This window comes from Manacus vitellinus, unplaced genomic scaffold (genome assembly GCF_001715985.3).
Source record: "Manacus vitellinus isolate BGI_N305 unplaced genomic scaffold, ASM171598v3 scaffold_50_pilon, whole genome shotgun sequence".
In the NCBI taxonomy this organism is placed as follows: domain Eukaryota; kingdom Metazoa; phylum Chordata; class Aves; order Passeriformes; family Pipridae; genus Manacus; species Manacus vitellinus.
In genome coordinates, this window is record NW_021940612.1 from 1,146,969 (window position 1) to 1,166,737 (window position 19,769).

The window sequence follows — 19,769 nt, forward strand, 5'->3', positions numbered from 1 at the left end:
AACTCTTTATTGTCCCCTACATTTCTGGCCAGCTGCAACTCCATTTGGACTTTGGCCACAAGCAGCATCTCTGAATTCTTCCCATGTCACTTGACCTTGCTTCCACTGGGCATACACCTTCCTTTTTTGCCCTGACTCCAAGAGAAGATTCCTGTTCAGCCAAGCTGTCCTTCTGCCTCACCTGCTTGATTTCTAACATTTAGGAATTGCTGCCCATGTGCCCTTAGGAGGTGGTTTGAAAAGTGACCAGCATTCATGGACCCTAACACCTTCAAAAACATTTTTCCATGGGACCTTACTTACTAATTCCTTGAGCAGCCTGAAGTCTACTCTCCTCATGTCCAGAGCTGAGGTTTTGCTGGCACTTTTCCTCCTGTCAATGGAGATTTTAAACTCCATCACTTCGTGGTTGCTGTGACCAAGACAGCTGCCAGTCTCCACTTTGCTCACAAGATCCACTCTGTTGACAGGCGGCAGATCAAGGAGGGCATCTTTCCATGTTGGCTCCCTTAGGACCTGTTCCATAAAGTTGTCATCCAGATTCTTTAGGAACCTTCTGGCCAGGTTTGTACCAACTCTGTGATGTTCCCAGTTGATTTCAGGCAAGTTGAAGTCCCTCATAAGGGCAAGGGCAGTTGACTTGGAAGTCTCCCTTAATTTCTCAAATAATAATTCATTGGCATCGCTGTCCTGGCTGGGTATACAGCAGACTTCCATGATGATATCCACATTATTTGTTTGCCCCTTGTGGTGTTTTGAGACCCTCGAAAATCCAATTTCCAAGTCCAAGCCCCCCTCCCACAACTCACCCCAGTGTGAGAGGGGTTTTCCAGACACAACACAAGACTCAATATGGGGGGAAGGGAATTATATTACAGTTATTACACATATAAATATTATAATACATTGTATACATAATCCTAACTATCTCTCCTATGGTAAAGCAATATTTACATTAGATCAAATCTCTTTTCCCTCTAATAAAAGTCCAGATGGGAAGAAGGAAGGATCCTTTCCACTTGCAGGGCAGCAGTGTCTCTCCTCTTCAATGCAGCAGTCGTAGCTGGATTGTCGTAGCTGGAAGATTTCTCCCTCCATTACAATACAAGGGGTCTCCTTTCACCTCTCTCAGCCCTTCAGCTCCAAGTGAAGGTCTCTCTCCCATGGGCTCGCAAAAGCAGGGACAAAACTCAATCATGTCATGGGGTGTAAGACATCCCATGAAAGTCCCTTCCTCAGAGTCAGAACGTTTAGGGCAGCTTTCAGTTCAGTCTTTGCCCCAGGCATCCTATCAGAGCTCCTCTGCTCTGTCTCAACTGCCAATGTGGCAGCAGCGGAGGGGCAAGGCCACCTCCTCCGCATTCCATCCTGGTCCAGCTCTCAGGATGTCTCCGAGCTCTCAGCTCTTCTCTCTCTCTGCTGCATGCTGCATTTTAGGACTCTCATCAGGTAGAAGTCCACCTCCTCCTCCCAGGAGGGGTCTCAAAGGGGTTTTGGGGAGATTTAATTCAGTCTTACCCCCAAAACTGTCTCTGTTGAGCTTAGTCCTCTCTTTCTCTCTCTCCGTCAGACATCTAAGTGTCTCTCAGCTTGGCTGCAATGCCGTCTTTGCTGCTTGTTATCTTTTTGGCTCTCAGCCACAGTTCTCCATTCACTGCTGCTCCACTGCTGCTTTCAGTATCTCTGGCTGCCCACTCACAGCAAGAAAACTTCCCCCAGCTCTTAGCTACAGTACTTGGCCCAGTTTAACACTGTTCCAAGTTCCTGCAGCCCCCAGCCAGGGGCTAGGGGGCCTAGCCCCCAGCGGGGCTCCTGGCTCTTCTCCCCTCGTGGCCTAAAACATGGCCACTTCTCCTCCAACTACGTCATTATCCTTCTTTTCCAGTCTGGTGTGATATGTTTTAATTTTGCAGGGGCGCTGATTGGGTCAACACCAAGAAACACCACTCCCTCGGAGGTTACCTTTTTTTTTTTCCACCACACCCCTTGATTCTTACCCAGAGACTCTCAACTGTGCCATTCCCAACTGTGAGCTCCCATACATTCTAACCCTTCTATTACATACAGTGCCACCCCTCCACCTCTTCTGCCCTGCCTATCCCTCCTGAAGAGTCTGTAATCATCCAGAAGGGCACTCTAGTCACAGATCTCATCCCACCAGGTTTCACTTATGCCAGTGATGTCAAATTTCTGGGACTGGGCCAAAGCTTCAAGCTCCTCTTGTTTGTTCCTTTTTCTGTGTGTATTAGTGTAGAAACATTTCAGGTGTGGTACATTGTAGCCAACACCTTGTGAGGCAGATTGAGGGATTCCCTAAGTGCTGTTTTTCTGAAGTTTTGGCACAGCATCCCATCGCTCATCTCTGGTGAGCCTGGTTTTGTCCCCTTCCCCCTCCAAGCTAGGTTAAAGTTCTGTCTACAGGCCTCGCTGGCTCCTGTGCTAGAACTCTGTTTCCCCTCTGAGATAGGAGCATCATATCAGGTGTCAGTAGACCAGGTGTTGAGTAGATCATCCCATGGGCAACAAATCCAAAATTTTTCCAATCTCATCAACCTCAGAGGCACTCGTTGACCTGATGGATCTGTCTATTCCTATCAATATTATTCCTTGTTATTGGAAGGGTCTAGGAAATCACTGCCAGTGCTCCCGATCCCTCTACCAGTTTCCCCAGGGCCCTGCGCTCAGGCTTCTCTTTGTTATTTCATCACTGCCAGTTTGAACAACCAATAGCTGACAGTAATTAGAGGGCCCTACTGGACCTGGAGAGTTTTCCAGTAATGTCTCTTGACTGAGCCTCTTGGAGGCAGTAGACTTCCCTGTGAGTTGGGTCTGATCTGCAGACCTCTGTTCCCCTTAGTAGGGAGTCTGCTATTACAACTACCCTTCTTTTCCTCTTAACAGAGGAGGTTGTGATGTGGGGTGCAGGTGATGTTGCTTTAGGAGGCCCCTCTATCCCAGAAGGACCTTTGCCCACCTCATCAGTTGTCTGGCCTTCTTGTGCCAGAACATCATACCTGTTCTAGAAGGCACACATCCTACCTTTCAAATTTTGGGAAGGAGGAGGAACCTTACTCCTGATACATGCAGTGACCAACTTCCAGCCTTCACCTTTAACAGACCCATGACTGACATTCCGTTGACTAATTACCCTGTAGGGTTCTAAGTCCATCTGCTTCTCCACTACAAATGAGGTTCAAGACTCCCCAGAGTCTTGAGGCTGTAGCATCTCTGAATGTAATCAGTCTCTCTCTTGCTCATTTGCTCCAGTACTACAAAGCCTGTTCACTTCCTCCTGTAGCTCCTTCACCTGGTGACACAGCTCTTCAACCACAGCACACCTGCAAAATAACTATTTATCTGCCCCAGCCTCATGAAGGGGCATCAGGCACTGCTGGCACCTGTGACCTGGAGGGCTGCATCTACCTCAGCAGGTCTGGCTTGCAGGAGAGCTCTGACACTGCTGATTTAGTGACTCTTGCAGCTACAGGGCATTGAGCTCTATGGCATGTCAACACCATAAGTGAGGAAGCTAAAAGGCTTACACTAGTAAGACTTAGGCTTTCTGCCTCTGTTGGCTGCCCCTGGGTATTCAGGCTAGACTAAAGTTCATGCAGCTCTCCATATAAGAGAGAAGTGTCTTTCTGACTGCAAGATTTTCTAAAACACTCCTTTTAAACTGTTTAAGTTTTAATACTTCTTCATGTGGTTGTCTGCTTGTCATGCATAATTGCCATGTTGCAAGCTATAAGCAACTCCTAGTCATGCTAGTGTAGTGCAGTAGTGCAAGCTCCCCCTTTCTTTTTCTAGGAGAAGGGAGAAAAAAAGTTGAGCTGGCTGGACTGAGCAGAACTGGGAGCCTGTTAGTGGCCTCAGGAAAGAGATCCTTGGGAAAAAGGACTGAGCAAGAAACTTTGCAAAAAACAATCAGGAAAGCTACTAAATTTACTTATTAAAAATTTCCTGCCCTGCTTGAGTAGAAAATGGACACAGGTATATTTATATTAAAGAGAGAGAAGAGGTGTATTCTCTGGATATTAACCATTCCAGCTTATTCATCTACTTCTGGGTGAGACTTTTCCACTCTCTGACACTCTTAGTATTGCAGTCAGAGCTCAGAAGGAGATATTAGCGTGTAGATCCTCACATCACATGCAAATGTCTCATTTTCCAGTTGATGGTTACAGGAAAGGACAAATTTTCCACCTCTATACTGCAATGCTGACCCATTGTTTCCATGTCTTTTGTACAAAATAGAACATTTCAGAAATACTAAAGCAGTTTTTCTAAATATTAGCAAAATAAGCTGCTTCCACGTTCCAAAATATTTTTGACATTTTTAAAAGCAGTCTACTTTGATGTCTCTCGGATTTTTGTTTTATGTTTTCTATTTGGCCAAAACCAAGTGTTGATTTCTACTCAAATTCAAAAGTAATTTTTGCTACAAGTTCCCAAGCTGCAAGTGTGATGTAAAGTGGCTCATTCTTTTCTCACAGTGTTCACAGACATGCGGCGGTGGTGTCCAGAAGCGAGATACACTTTGTAAGCAGCGCCTGGCAGATGGGAGCTTATTAATGCTGCCAGAAACCTTCTGCTCCATGCCAAGGACAGTTACCCAACAAGCCTGCAAAAATGAGGATTGTCCCAATGAGTGGCTGCTCTCTGACTGGACACAGGTATGCTATTCATATGCGTGAGTATTGTACAGTTCTTGGAGGTGAAGTTCCTAAGTAATTTGGGATAGAGGAGCCAAATGAGGTCAGATGGCACAAAGTATGTTATACCCATTTTTGTCCTGTAATCTGTCCTTGTTGGGGTTGTAATCACTAGCTCCATGATCCTCTTGTGGTGATTGCCTCCACAGATGTGCTTTAGCTATCCAACCACACTATTAAGACCTCCCTTCTGGTGTGAAAAAAAGCCATGCTCAACACAATAAATCCCTGTCTCTGTCGATGCCTATGCTTATGTTCATCCAAGGCATCAGTGAAGAGTAATCTTTATTATCCCAGGCTAGATGCTTTTTGTTCCCAAAGCCTTCGGTTTAAGAATGGCAAAACAAACTCACTTTACTGAAGTCTCTTGCACTTCCCCAGGCTCCCTTTCAGGCCCTGTATGGTTTAAGAATATTTCCCTTTATGTTTATGACAGTATAACTAAAAATATAATTTGACTTCATAATGCCAGCAAGCACGAAAATCATTCCACATCTTTCAGTCTCTGCCACCACTCTTCTAGTTCTCTTTCATGAAAGAGAGTGGAAATTGTCTTAACTGTAAGAGAAATGCCAGACACCTCATAGAGGTGTCCCACCTGCTCTCTTCTTATGATGATCTCTCTTGACCTTTTACTCAAATTACTGAATGTTTTCCTAAAGTCTTCTGCTAGGAGACGTATAGCCATTCTGACAGTGAAGATGGTAATTACAGGGGTCTACCCATTTTCCAACCCGTTTTACAGGCTGCTGCCTGGGTCTTGGTGCAAAGGCACTGCTGCATTTTCACTTTCTCTGATGCTGTATACATAAATATGAAATATAATAGCCATGATGAAGTCCATTGAACAATGCCCACCTGTGCATCAATTACCATGGTCTGGTATTAGAGGGTTTATACTTCTCTACTGGGCCGAGATAATTAATTGGTTACTGAAACGCTCATCTCTTTATTATTTCTAACAGATTTGCAACAGCAAAGCTCAAAGATTAAGCTTAGGCCAGATTTTAGCAGATGAGAATGCAACTGTGAACTGCAACTCAGTGAGTCTGCACTTGGGTACAAAAAGATGTTTTTCCAGCCAGCAGACAGAGACAGGTAGAAACAAAGTGCAAAGACTAGCTTTGATCTGTAGCATAGTACCATTAAAACAAGGGACATCATCTGACAGAAAAAATTGCTAAAGGAAGCATGTGAAGAATCAAGGCCTTACAGGGCAGAAAATAGCTGATATTTCATCTCCCTACTGTGTCTGTACTGTTTTTAACTGCATGATCAGATGCTGCTCTGCTTTATTCTACTGCAGCATTTTGAAAACTGTAGCTGTTCTGTACTATGGTATGAGTATGCAATGTGGATATGGCAGATGAGGAGGCTGTGTGTGACAAGGAGCACTCTTTTCCTTTTTCCTAATGTTTCTCATCCTGTTCCTAGTGTTCAGTGAGCTGTGGAGAAGGCACACAGAGTCGAAATGCCATTTGCAGAAAGACACTGAAATCCGGGGGATTTGTTATCATCAATTCCTCACTCTGCCTGCCTTTGCCATTGTCATCCTTGATCAGGCCCTGTGCACTAGGCCCCTGTGCAAGTAAGTGGAAAAGATGCTTGGCAGTGTCAGTCCTTCACTAAGAAATCCATGCTATTACCTGCTCTATAACCTTCTTTTGCACTAGTGTTAGTCTTCCAGAGTGGGTTTTTCTGTCTATGAACAAGGCAAACCAGTGCAGGAGAGCTACAGATTCTACTATTAGAGCTGGATGTGAGTAGATGTGCTGGAAAGGAACTACCAGTTTCTGGCAGAACAGACTCAAAATTCTGACCCAAATCTAGATCTAAATCTCACAGCTGGACTGTAGAGCCTCAGAGATACAGCACAGCATTCTGAGGGCAGATGCAAATAAACTCTGCTAGAACAGCTGGAAGGAAAGTGGCTGGTGAGGGATTTTGCTGTAGATCATTTAAAAACATATTATTTCATTATGTCACTAAGAACCCTCTATGACCTGGGGTTTCTAACAAACCATGCAACACAAGTTAGATGTATTTTATGTTGGTATTTTGTGAATTTGTTGTTGCCCTTCACAAGACCAGTAGTCCCCCTGTATGCTCTTCCCTAGTTTGCAGTAAGCCATCTGGATATGTGAAAGTTAGTTTAGTTTCATCTTGACTCTGAAACTGCTAAATGTTACGTATGTAGGGAGGAAAGAAGATCAGACATTTAGAACCAATGCTTGGACCAAATGTTGTGTGGTATTTACTAAAAATATACCTATGCAGATTTATTTAGTGCTTCACAATAAAGATCTCTTATGTAGAGATATGGAACCTGGAAGGACACACTAAACTAGTGCACTTTAAAAACATTTACCATGTTTTTAAGCCTGGTCCAGAGAGTTTTGTTCTGTTCACCATTACTCCTTGAGGCAGCAAGACTTTCAGTCTTCCTTACCATTGTGAGCTGTAAGATCATGTTGCCTTTGAAGGTTTGGATGGTAAACACTTGTCTATTCAGTGCAGTTTTTAAGCAACAGTCTTCATTTAAGTACTTTAACAACAAGAACTACATTTCCACTCAAGTTTTCTCTCTCCCATAAAGCTTTTGTCCCTGGCTCTTTGATTTCTGTATATACTCTGGGCAGGGCTACTTTTGTGTTCCTAAAGCGTGCCTTGTTATTCCTCTTATTTTGATTGTTCTAATCTAATGTCCAGCAGCTAGTGGCCAGTTTTTCCCATTACTGTTTAATGGGCCAAATGCTGCCAGCAGCAGTGTAAACTGCTTGTTTTGTTTAATGGTATCACATACTAATAATATTAATGATATTTCAGGGCACAACAGGCCAGCTCATAATCAAAGCCCCCATATTATGGCTGTAAAGAAAGTTTACATCCAGACAAGGAAGGAGAAGAAACTACACTTTATTATGGGTGGGTATGCCTACCTGCTGCCCAAAACTTCTGTTGTTCTCCGATGCCCTGTAAGGAGGTTCAGAAAATCAATGATTACTTGGGAGAAGGATGACAAGAGGCTCATCAGCTCAGCTCACATCACCGTTGCACCCTATGGGTACATGAAAATCCATCGCTTGAAACCTTCAGACTCTGGGACATACACCTGCACAGCAGGGCCAGCCCGGGAGAATTTCATAATTAAACTAATTGGAAGCAACAAGAAGATAATTGCTGGGCAGCCAACTGGTATTAGGGAGGAAGAGGCCATGAGAAAGGCCAGTTTAAATGAAGCCTTGAGAACAGAAGAGAAACATCTCAATGGGATTTTCTTCAATAGTAGCAATGCTGAAAAGCAAGGGCACCTTGCTAACCCCAGCAGATGGTATGACAATATTGTCTCAAGGCTGCTACAGCACAGGGGCTGGCCAGGGGAAAATCTGGAGTCCTGGGAAGCCCAGGAGTCCATGGAGAGAAATGCATCCTCAGAAGAGGACCAGAGCCGGGACCATAGCCTGCCATTTACTATGATTACAGAGCAGAAACGCTTGGATGATATCATAAGGAATTTGTCTCAACAGCCAGAGGAGCTTAAAGATATGTACACTGAGCAGCTTGTTGTGCAGCTGGCTCACGAGGTTTTTAAGAGCCACTTGGAGCACCAGGAATTTGTCCTCAAAGCGTCAAGGCGAAAAGTTGATTCAGTCTCAGTGGAGTACCCTTTCCACAGACAAGTTTCTGGATTTACCAGTTCCCTGAGGACATCATCTGCTGAAATGTTTCTTCCCACTTCTGTAGACCTGGCTAATGGCTTGCACAGACCTCATCAAAAGCCTGCCATTCTCCGGAAGATTTCAGCAGCACAACAGCTTTCTGCTTCAGAGGTTGTTACCCACCTGGGACAGACGGTGGTTCTGGCAAGTGGCACACTCAGCGTGCTGCTTCACTGTGAAGCAGTGGGAAATCCAAAGCCCACCATCAGCTGGGCTAAGAACGGAGAGGAGGTGAAATACAATGATAGGTAAAACAAAACCCATTATTTAATTTTTAAGAAAATAATTGATATTTTGACTGTTTGGTTTCCACGTTTTGCTGCCTGTCAGTCCCATGGACAAAACCAAATTTTGCTGTAGTCTGACTTCATAGCAGAAAGAAGGGCAAATGCATGCAAAGTGGTAAACAGGGCACTAACTTTTCAGGAAGGTTTGGATACTGGGTCAGACTGGTGTGACAAACAGGAACTTCTGACTGAGTAAACAAAGAGAAGGAATTGTAAAGTACTAAAACAAGTAAGTGCCTCGTGCAGTGAACAGAGCCCTCCATGTCTGGAGACTGGGAGCCTTGTTTTATTTTCCCATCTAAAGGTAGAGATTTTTGCTATGAAGATTGGTATTCATACGTAATAGCAATATGAAAGATATTTGTTGAATATGAAAGATACAAAAATTAGTTGTTGCTTATTACTAGTATCCTGTGTTGGAGATAAAAATTGCATTTCTCACAGTGCTCCAACAGGGTCTGTCTGCCATTGTGGTAGCAGAAGACAGAGGAAGTAAGGCCTCTGGCTTCCAAACATACATCCATGCATAAAACTGCCCCAGGATAGACCTCAAGGGACATTACCATCACCATTGGCATGTTCTGATGGAGTGTGCAAACTGTGGAACCATACTTCATGGCTGTTTGCAGCTCTGCTGTCATCTCAACACACTGATCTTTTAGCATTAGTCTTCTGATGTGCATGAGTGAATCCTCATCTGTTTAAACTCCAGAGTTTTGGACTCAGGTGTAGCCAGAGAACTTGAGTAACAGAACACTTTTATCTGTGTACCACAGAAAGTATACTGTTTTTCTTTCAGGTACCCTTTGTTTTCCTATCACTCCACATTATGCATTTGTGTGCAAGAGCACACAAAAAGACATTATTTTCAGTACTTGTTATGTGCCTAACTATGTTGATAACAAATTTTTCTTATGTGTATACTTTGAATTTTTTATTTTGGTTCTGTTCTGTGAGAAAGTGATATGTAAGAACAGGCAGAGAGTGTAACAGACAGTAATATTGACCAACATGGTACAGCAAAGCTGTCCAGGGATCTAGTAGCCACTCTTTCTGCACAAGATACTGACCTCAGCTAAGACATCTGCATGTAGTCACTTTTTTACTATGACAACTGAATTACTCCAAAAATAATTGTTTTCTCTAATGATCTGAATTTCCTGATTCTTGCCTCTCCGTCTGAAGGCTAGTAAGTATATTAGATTTTGCACACCAAAAAAAGGTAACTTTTGAAAGGGGGAGAGGTCACTAAGAACAAGAATGTATCTCTGGTGGAAATCATATGCACTCATAATCAGGACTTGGACCCATAAAATCCCTTCACGTGGTCATATTCCTGTGAAAATATCTTTATGCCAGCCTGAAAAAAAAGCTTCAATTTTCACTGCCAGTAGTTATATCCCATTGGAATTGTGACATTAAGGGATTTTTGTTTTCTCTACTTGAAATGACTGTGACTTCTGTGGTATGCATGAAAGGGAAGGCAGGTTACATAAAGTCCACATGTGCTTGATGCTGGACACTACACTGAAGAGAAAATGGCAAGTTTATTTCGTACCACATAAACTGTGATCGTGTTGCAAGAGGTAGATTCATTTAGCTGAAATAAAACAGTCTTATTATTTCTCAAGTTTTAGTTCAATTTTTTTTATATGTAGTTTTACAATTCCTTTTCAACCGTTTTTTTCCATTCAGTTTGGCTGAAATAGCATTAAATGCTGTGTTCTGTTTCTGAATTGTCAGGCCATTTTGTATGTGCTCAGAATTTCTATCAGAAAGACTCAGAAAAATATAATTTCTTTACCAGTTAGTAGCATTATTCATTGACAACTCTTCTTTAAATGTTGAGGCAGTTTCCACTTTATGAACTTCCTTCTGTGCTCATCATTTATGGTTCCTCAGGTTGGTGAGTGGAGACGAAATGACCACACTCTGAGTTTTAGATGTACTCAGCACCTGTAAGTTTGGAGGTAACAGAAGTTTAGAAATCATGGTGCATAAAAAAGCTGAGCTGTGGATTTTTTGCTGGGTTTTTTAACAGCAGTATTCTCATTTTGGCTGAGATTGCTCTTGCTGTCAGCCAGTCAGCTGTGTCAATGAAAGCTGCAGTTTAAGCAGTCTCACAGTGTGCTGCTGTAAACTGCAAGGCCATGTGCATGCAGTGGTGTTTGGTGCCTAAGCTGTCTTTCAACTCTGCAGTTTGTCTTCTTCGTACTTTGTCAGCCACTGAATGGAGAAGAGTAACCAATTTTCCAGCCCACCTCTATCTTAATGGGGATAAGAAAACTAATGTATGTGGACTTTCCCATACCAGTATCAAAGAGAGACACTTTTGTTGAGGAAGGCCAGAGAGTAGTGCTGAAGTTTCTCAGATCATGCCCTACTAAATATACTGAAGTTCCAGAAGTACTTGATTTTTTAGAGTGTAGGCTGGTTGCTTTAGGTTGGGTGATAGGTATCTATATTGTACATACAAAACACTGAGATAAAGGCACACACTGTATTGCGTTGTGGCCATGGATTTTGTCTAGATCAGCAATGTCCAGTAATGATAATCAAGGTATGGCTCTGTTCCCACTGCCCCATTCCATCAGCTGTTTCATCCATTTAAAAGTACAACTCCTACTGTGTAACTACACTTGCAAAAATTAATTTCTTTAGGTTTGGTCTCGGTACTATCAAAAAAAATTTATCACAGGCCCCAAAAAAATGTCGTTTTTCAGTTACTCAGTGGAATGAAAACATATGATACAAAAAGCTGCAGCACTTGAAAATATCTTCAGTTTCAGTAAAAGATTCCTGACTCGTGTCTGCATATTCAGCCTGAGTGCATATTTAACATGAGTGTCCGTACGCTCTCCTAGGGTTAAAATGTCAAGTTAACAGTAGCATGGGTTCTGAGTGCCATTTCAGAGCCTCATAGTATATGTACCAAGAGTCTATGGACTCTGTATATGATGGAAAACATTGTATTTTGAAGAATATTCAAATTTACTTCCTTAGGAATCAGTTTTAAAAGTGAAAAATCTTTGCAGAATTTATGCATGGTTTAGTAAGCCTTCCAAGTATGCTGTGGACAAGAAGCAGAATGTAAATAGTGGGTGATACAGAGTTGCTATCTGAATTAGTCACTGGTACATTTCCTGTAAAATACGTTTTTGTCTTGGAGACAATGCAGTGTGGAGCAACTGAGATGAAACTGATTAAACATTAAGCTGTATTATTTTAAGTCCATAAATGAGATTCTGAAGACATGCTGGTGACAGAAAGAATTGCTACAGCTGGTATTTTTTTCACCAGTGACAAGCAACTCAATACATAACAAAAATAGCAATCTATGAGCAAATAGGGAAATCAGCCAAAATAATTCTATATAAAGAGGGATAACAAAAGATCTACTTCCAAGAAAAGTAGCTATGCCAAATTGTGACACACAAATAACAGAAAGAATTATTGAAAAGAAGAGGATATTAGTTTGCTTCTGGAGAAGTACATTAAAACTTGGGTTTAAAAGATAGGAAGATGGAGCTGTGTTGGAATTTATTTTTTTAAAAAAGGCAAGTATCTGACTGGTATATTCCTATTTCTAAAAATATTTGGGCTGGATCTTGAGGTGACTTAAGCTGACAAAGAAAGATTGACATCAGCAGAGGTGATAACAACAAACAGTTATGCAACATTGTGTTTTACGAGATGTAATGTTAGGCAAGCTCTTTCCTCAACTTGAAGATGACAGAAACATTTATTAAAATGTTTTTAGGGGGCTTGTAGGCATTAGTTTGATGTAGGACTAGAAGATTGGCCTAAATACTGTATTTGCACACATACAGGCAGAATGTACATGACTTTTAAATGTTACAGACTTGTATAATTTGGGACAACTTCTGCAACTCTAATGGATTTCATGTACTGGTTGAACCAGTCAGTGTTAAACTAAAAAATTTACATGTGAGATACTGATGCATGCTAACACTAGTTTTTTAAGTAGAAAAATTGTTAGCTTTTGTCACTATTAGAAGTGGCTAACTAGAAATCAGCCCTGTTTATGGCTAAAAGGTTAAGAAAAAGATCCTTGGCAATGGAAGGGAATTATTTCAACCAATGGTGGTTTTTTGGTTGTGCAAGCATAGATGCAATTTAAAAAGTATTAATGTTTGTTTTGCAAATATGCATTTTTCTAGGCATTTACAAAACTTGGTTAACAATAGGCAGCTCTTTTATTTATAATTTTTTTATTATTATTACTCACGAAAGGGTAAAAAAAAGTTTATTTTAACTCTGGAACCTATTTCAGGCTTTAACACTGAGCCTGTAGTTCCCTTCACTTCTTTCTGCATAGCTTCATCAGGTTTCCTGACTTTTCCCTTGCAATAATTTGGTTTTTCTTTAATATTGCTACTCCTGTGTTGCAGAACTAGAAGACAGCAAGACTAGGGAACTCATTCAACATTGTACAGAAGTGGCACAGCAGAGGAGGAAGTTTTACACACTCTGGGCAGATGTCGTAATTGCTTAGCAATCTTTCTCTAATACACATATCAGCAGTACAAGAACCGAGAATGAGACTAAAATTTAGTTTAAGTAATCACAGCTTACAGTCTCGATGTAAGAGTTTAAATTTCTTAATAGATTTTTAAATATCACTTAAAGACCTGAACTATAAAAAAATTACCTACAACTGAAAAATTCACAGTAAATGTGTTTGTGTTCACATGAACTAAGAGACTATTGCATCTTTCATTCTGTTTTACTGCAGGATACTCCTTCAGCCTGATGACTCCTTGCAGATTCTAGCACCTGTGGAAGCTGATGTGGGTTTCTATGCTTGCAATGCATCCAATGCCTTGGGATCTGACTCTGTCTCCATTGCTGTTACTCTAGCAGGTAATAGTTCAACCTTTATGATTGCAAAGATGGTCCATGTTATTTGTGTGATTCCAGACCGAAGTTGTTTGTGGTGCAACAGATGGCTGATGAAGCTGAGTGTGTAACGTGAGTCAGCAGAGGTACGCTGGGGAAAACAGAGGGTGTGAACTCTGGAAAACCCTGAGGCATAGTCCAGCATTCATAGACAGTTTGTGAGGCTCATGTATTTCTGTAAGAAATCAATGCTTTTTCTCACATGACATGTGCTCTTAAGACAGTGCTTGTCCTGGTTATTTGCAGCCTATATGGGCAGTGCAGTCCCAGCCTCCCAATTCATATGCTTCATTTTAAAGCTACCACTGATCTCTTCAAGTCTAACAGTCTGATTGAAGGACTTACTCAGATGTACATTCAGCAATCTGGAAAACTATTAGAGCTGAAGAGCTAGTTCCTTGCACGATCAAGCCCTCTATCATATACGAGCACAAGCGTGGCTGACACCATTTCAGTTGCTAGCAAATAGAAGTTCACAAAAAAATTAATTTCCATATTTCCGTTTTTCTAGTAACAGTTGTGTTCTAAAGTAGACTAAATATCCTGTGTTAGTTTAGAATCCAGTTCTAAAGAAAACTCATCCATATAAAAGCCAAGGGGAATGGGTGGTAGTGCATGAATCCAGCTTCTTCGGGGTCCATTGACAGGCAATGCCAACAGGCTCACAACCACGTCAGGACTAGCAGAAGGGTGGAGAAGCAAACATGAATTAAGAGCTGTCCAGTAAGATAAAGGAACAGAACAAACAGCTAATGACTGTGAAGGGTGTGCTGGTTTAAAGGTAAACCAGCAGGGGAAATGAACTCAACTCAAAAGAGAGATTATAAATCAGAATTACAATTTAATAAAATAATACAATAAGTACAATTATGCAGACAAACAATTGGTTTTAACCCACAAAACCCAAATATATAACCCAGCACCCTGGGGCATGAACAGAGTGGTGTTCTTTGGGCCCCCCTGAGTCCAAAGTAAAAGGAGAGGGAAAAACCTGTTGGTGAGAGTGCTGTTGCAGTCTGGTCAAGAGTGGTGGTTGCAGTCTGGTTGAAAAGTGGTGGTTGCAGTCCAGTTGAGAGTGGTGGTCTGCAATCTGGTTGAGAGTGGTGATCTGCAGTCTTCCTCTGGATCCCACAAGTGGTTAAAAAAGTCCCAAGACTCCAAGATTGTATATCCTCCAGTTCAGGCAGGAATACTCAGTACCTCCCTCAGGGTGGGGGGTTCCTTAATGGGTGTGAGGACAAGAGCAACTCCTATCTCGCAGGCCTCTTAGCACCTAGTTCATAGCCTGAGGAGTCAGGCTCTATGTGCAGATAGTGTAAATTGATAACAGTTCATTGATAACAGATTCTGGGAAATGGCATGGAAGGCTATAGAATACACAGTTTTGGGTTACACCCATCCAGTGATGAACTGGTCTCAGCTGTCCTAACTAGGACACAGGGCAGAGAGGTCTTACAGAAGGAGGATCCTATTTATCACCAAGGCTAAAGGAAACACATTAGGAATGCTAGAAAGCTTATTGATTTTTAGACCTTTGCATTTCACTGCTCCAGCATGTGGAAACATTTGGAAGCCTCCAGTGCACAAGCAGCTGCCAGTGTATCCACGTATAATTAGAGGAAGCTGTTGGTATGCTTTAATTTTTAAAGTTAATTTTTTTACACCAAACACAGAGAAAATTTTAGTTAAGAGAAGCAATAAAAAAATGTAAGAATGCAGCGGTGACCAGCAGTGGAGCTCAGATGATCAGTAAATCAACTGGAAAGACCTTGTCTGTCCCTTAGGAGGAGAACAGCTGAATGTTCCAGAGTGAAAAAGGAAGATCTCCATCAGAGCTACATATTACCTGTAGGCAAAACCAAAGAGACTGATCCTTTTTACACTACTGCAGATCAGGAATGTCTTTGCTGAATCCTGGGCAGCAGGGTGGAGGTGCAGCTGTGAAGACAGTATCATATTTTAGAAGGAGCAACTCCACATTAAATGTCTTGTGTTGCACCACCATGAAGCTGAACATCAGGTTAAAAAATCATCAGTTAAAACTGGTATTTTGTCCACATAGTTCCAGTGAGTTTAAAAGCCATAGTCTTTGTACAACTTAGTTTGTGGAGACAATTTTGTGTGATTGTATGAGAAATAAATGGAGCATTAGGTATACGTGTAGCACAGGAAGGCTATTAGCTTTTTGATTATAATTAATTATCAAGGCCATAGTTTAACCTTTTAGGTGAATTAACATTCATAAATCCCAGGCTCAAGCTTAGGAACTGATATACGTTTTCATCTCACATCCAAGGCAAAGAGGTGAACAGCCTATAAAATGAGACCATAAATATCAAAGTGAGATACTGAACAGTTTTTGGAACAAAGTAACAATCTTTTTGGCATAACAGAAGTATTTTCTCCAAAAAAACCTGGAAAGCTGAGATCATCTTTAGACGGATCAGGAGTGGGGCTGAAAGCTTATTTCACTGAAGAATTTTCTGATTCATTTTACACATGCATGGCATTGAAATCACTAAAATAAAAAATATAGAATACAAAAAAAATACCCAAACTGACACAAGAGGAATTCCAGGTGAATGGCATCTTTTAAAGCTCTGGAAATACAGCTATAAGGACCTATTTGTATTTAGGACTGAATTGAATTTTCAGGACTCTCCATGAGCTCAATGAAACCAAATTCTTTTTCTCACTTCCATCTTTTCTTCCTTGGTCACCTCCAGATAAACATACAAATGAAGCCAGTAATAGACATTAGCTTAAAACTGCAGCTTTTTTAGGCAAATGGTGATATCCGAGCCTATTTTGTATCTGACCATTTATTTAAAATGGACTGGAAAAAAAGGATTTATAGATTTTTAGAAAATGACAAATTTGAAGATATAACATTGCCTCAAAAACACCCAAGTCCTGTACCATTTAAAGCAATGTTGTCATGTTCTGCCACTCCTGCAACATCCTGAGATTTGGCTGAGGCAGAGAAGTGCCTTAATTTAGCTCTTGTCAGCTTTGCTGATTCACTTCTCTCTCTAAAAGCTAAACTTGGGTACCTCTGACCTGTTTTCTGCCACCGATGTTGGAAGCACACTGATAACAATTTGAAAAGTTTGTTGTGGGCAAAGCAGTATCACTATTAGAGATAAACTCCTTTCCATTAGAGAACCTGTTTTGTTTTACCTAAAGCCTGTAATAACAGTGTTATACATTAATACTGCTTATACCCCTCATCATCTTGTAGTAGACATTATGAGAAAACTTTCCAGTGATCACCTGGTCTTCCCCATCCCAGTGATTCCACTGTAGGTTAAAGAAACCACGATCTGTGTGTATAAACAGCTTGCATGTTGCTCTAAACTTCGTCCACTATTAATGTGCCTGTAGCCATCACTCAGGCTCCTATGTCTGGTCTTTGGTAAAGGGTGATATTTGGTTGCAGCACTAGGCAAGCATCTTGCTGCAGCTCCAGCTGCACTGGGGTTTATTGATTCAGCTGGTTCTCATGTGTCCATATGGCTTTAATGGTATTTTGTGTATGCTCCAAGTATGCTTTTTCTTTTTTCAAGACAGCTTTACACGTGGAATTTGGTGACACTGAAGTATTATAAAAAGCAGCTGACCTCATATTCAGCATTTTCACTTATTCACATGTCTGGTGTGTGTACTTCCACACAGAGTGTTCCAGGTCATCTGTCCCATGAGTCCAGTGTGCTTGGTTTTATAAACTGTGGTGCTTCTTTTATGCAGGAAAGCCACTGATAAAGGCATCAAGAGCTACTGTGATCAACACTGAATTACCTGCTGTCACTGTTGATATTGGAAGCATGGTGAAAACAATCCAGAAAGCAAATGTTACCATTAACTGCCACGTTGCAGGTAAAAAATTATTCTGTTTCCCATGCAGGTGCCTTTGGCTATAAATTTCCGTGGGATTCTTTGCTAAATTGAGGGATTCTTTGCTAAACTGATATCTCCAGTTGCAGCTGGGTAAAATTACAGGTTTTCCTAGGTCTCATTGCTTCCATTAATTCTTAGAACTTGTCCTCCTTTCATCTGTACCAAACAAGGTGAGTGTAGTGGCTTAAGTAGATTGGGCTGAGAAAATATGACAGGCATCGTTGTTGGAGATACACAGTGTGATGTGGATACAAGAAAACTGATACACATTCCTACATGCTGGGGATGTTTGGTGAGAATATACAACCTTGAACTGATTCATTTCCTCACTGATGGGGTTTTTAGAGACCACACCACTTAGTTTCTTCTTTTCCTGCCAAACTTCTATTTTAAATTAAAGGCAGGTTAGTACACTGGTTTTTTCTGGTTTTTCTCTTTGTTGTTTTTTTTTTTTTTCATGTTGAGAGTGCAGGAATTAAGAGGAATTCTGCTGAAACAGGATTCTCCCTCAAAATGTTTTCCAGCCAGAGACTGAATGTCCTTACAGAGGCAGTTTGTCTCTTTCCAATGGTAACCAAAATAGATTGACCTTATCTGCGTGTGCCAGTCCCCTGGCTGTTGGTGGGAATGGTGTTGATATGGCGAGGATGGGTGGGGGAAGGGAGAGAGGGAAATCTCTTAAGACCCAGGGCCAGACAATTGATTCATTACACTTTCAAGCATATTATGGCAGGGCACGGGACAGAAGGGAGTAGCCTATAAAACATAAAGTAAGCCATGCTGAATGTTACATAAATAGCTGGGGTGGAGACTTGTATGAAGTCTCTTAGACTCTTGCTTTAGTTTCTTGTCCCATAGCAAAGCTACTTTAGATAACTATGTAAGCATCTGCACTGCAATGATGCAAATACCCTGCTTTTTTTACACTTTGTGCTTGCTTTAAGTACTTATGGTTGTAAGTTTTCCTTCTTCAAGTGCTGCCAACCACACTTCTATGCAAATTATTACCTGAAAAAGAGTACTTGTCTCAAGTTTCACTGTTTGGCCATCTGTCCTTTAGCAAAACATACATCATAGCTGGGCATATTGTGTTTGCAATAGCAAAACACTAATCTGGAATCACAATTTATTCATTACTCTCAGTGGGCTGAGGGAAAGAAAAGTACGGTATCATTTTCCTAGTGGTTCATGAAGGAGTAAATTCAGTTATTCTCTTGCCCTCTCAATTATAAACATTAGACACTGTCTTAAATCAGACTGATGGCCAGTGACTTGCAAGGAAGAAGATGAAAGTAGCATTCTTTTTACCCCCACACACCTACATGGTCACCTGCACTGACATTTGTGATAGAGATTAAATGTTATATGAACTTAAATTATTCTGGATTTCTCTTTCTGGGTTCTCTCAGCTGCAGATGGGGAGGACCCACAGATGCAGACAGTGATTGATGATTCAAGAAGTACAGCCATTTCCCTTCAGTATAAAGGCATCATATAAAGAATAGGATGTGGCTAAGTGCCACAGTACTTACAGTATCAGAAAACTACAGGAGGGGAGCCCAACATGGTTGGGGGCAAAGATTCAAGGCTTTTTCTGAGAGGAAAATCATCTCTAGCAGTTTTATGAAACTTACCTACTATGGCAACATACATCCGCAATGGAAAATTTTAGCAGTGTCGCAGCAGAATTTGTATTCTCTCCTTGGAGAAGGCTTTTTGCCAGCTAGTAGCATTGCTGTATATTGGAATGTTCTGTGATGCAGACGAAATCTGCTTAAATCCTATTTTTCTCCATGGGTGAGAAAACCATCTTCTGCTTCTGCCTCCACAGAAAGTATCAACTATGTTTGACCCCAGAGATTAATGCTGTTTAAATTATTATAAAATCATAAACCACAAACTGTGATGTTAAACAGGGAATAAGAGAGTGAGTAATGAAGGCAGATATATTTTATAGCCACTAGAATCCCAATTTCATAGTAATAGTGTCAATAATTCAACAGCAATTAAAAGAAGCTACCTTGGCAAATGATCCAAGAACACTGATTTTTATCAGCTATCTCACCTATGCCTGGAAAATACACCATCTCATAAAAGCTGTAAAAGAATAGGACAATAAAAGCAATTTTCCTTCTTATGTAAGCACAAATATTTTGGTTTAGCATCAGCATTGTGATTATCCAGTCTTTTAATACATTTTTAATCATTCTACTTAGAACGATCAGTTTTAAGGG

The 19,769-nt window shown here is 41.1% G+C and overlaps 1 protein-coding gene across 1 annotated transcript in view; it reads left to right on the forward strand.

The window, feature by feature from the left end:
• The window catches only part of ADAMTSL1 (ADAMTS like 1), a 314,782-nt gene that overhangs the window by 264,999 nt on the left and 30,014 nt on the right, over window positions 1-19,769 (forward strand). Inside the window, exons 18-22 of the mRNA XM_029962898.1 lie at window positions 4,494-4,673; window positions 6,147-6,300; window positions 7,539-8,679; window positions 13,475-13,602; window positions 17,386-17,514. Coding sequence (XP_029818758.1) covers window positions 4,494-4,673; window positions 6,147-6,300; window positions 7,539-8,679; window positions 13,475-13,602; window positions 17,386-17,514 — 1,732 coding nt within the window. The remainder of the gene's footprint in view (window positions 1-4,493; window positions 4,674-6,146; window positions 6,301-7,538; window positions 8,680-13,474; window positions 13,603-17,385; window positions 17,515-19,769) is intronic.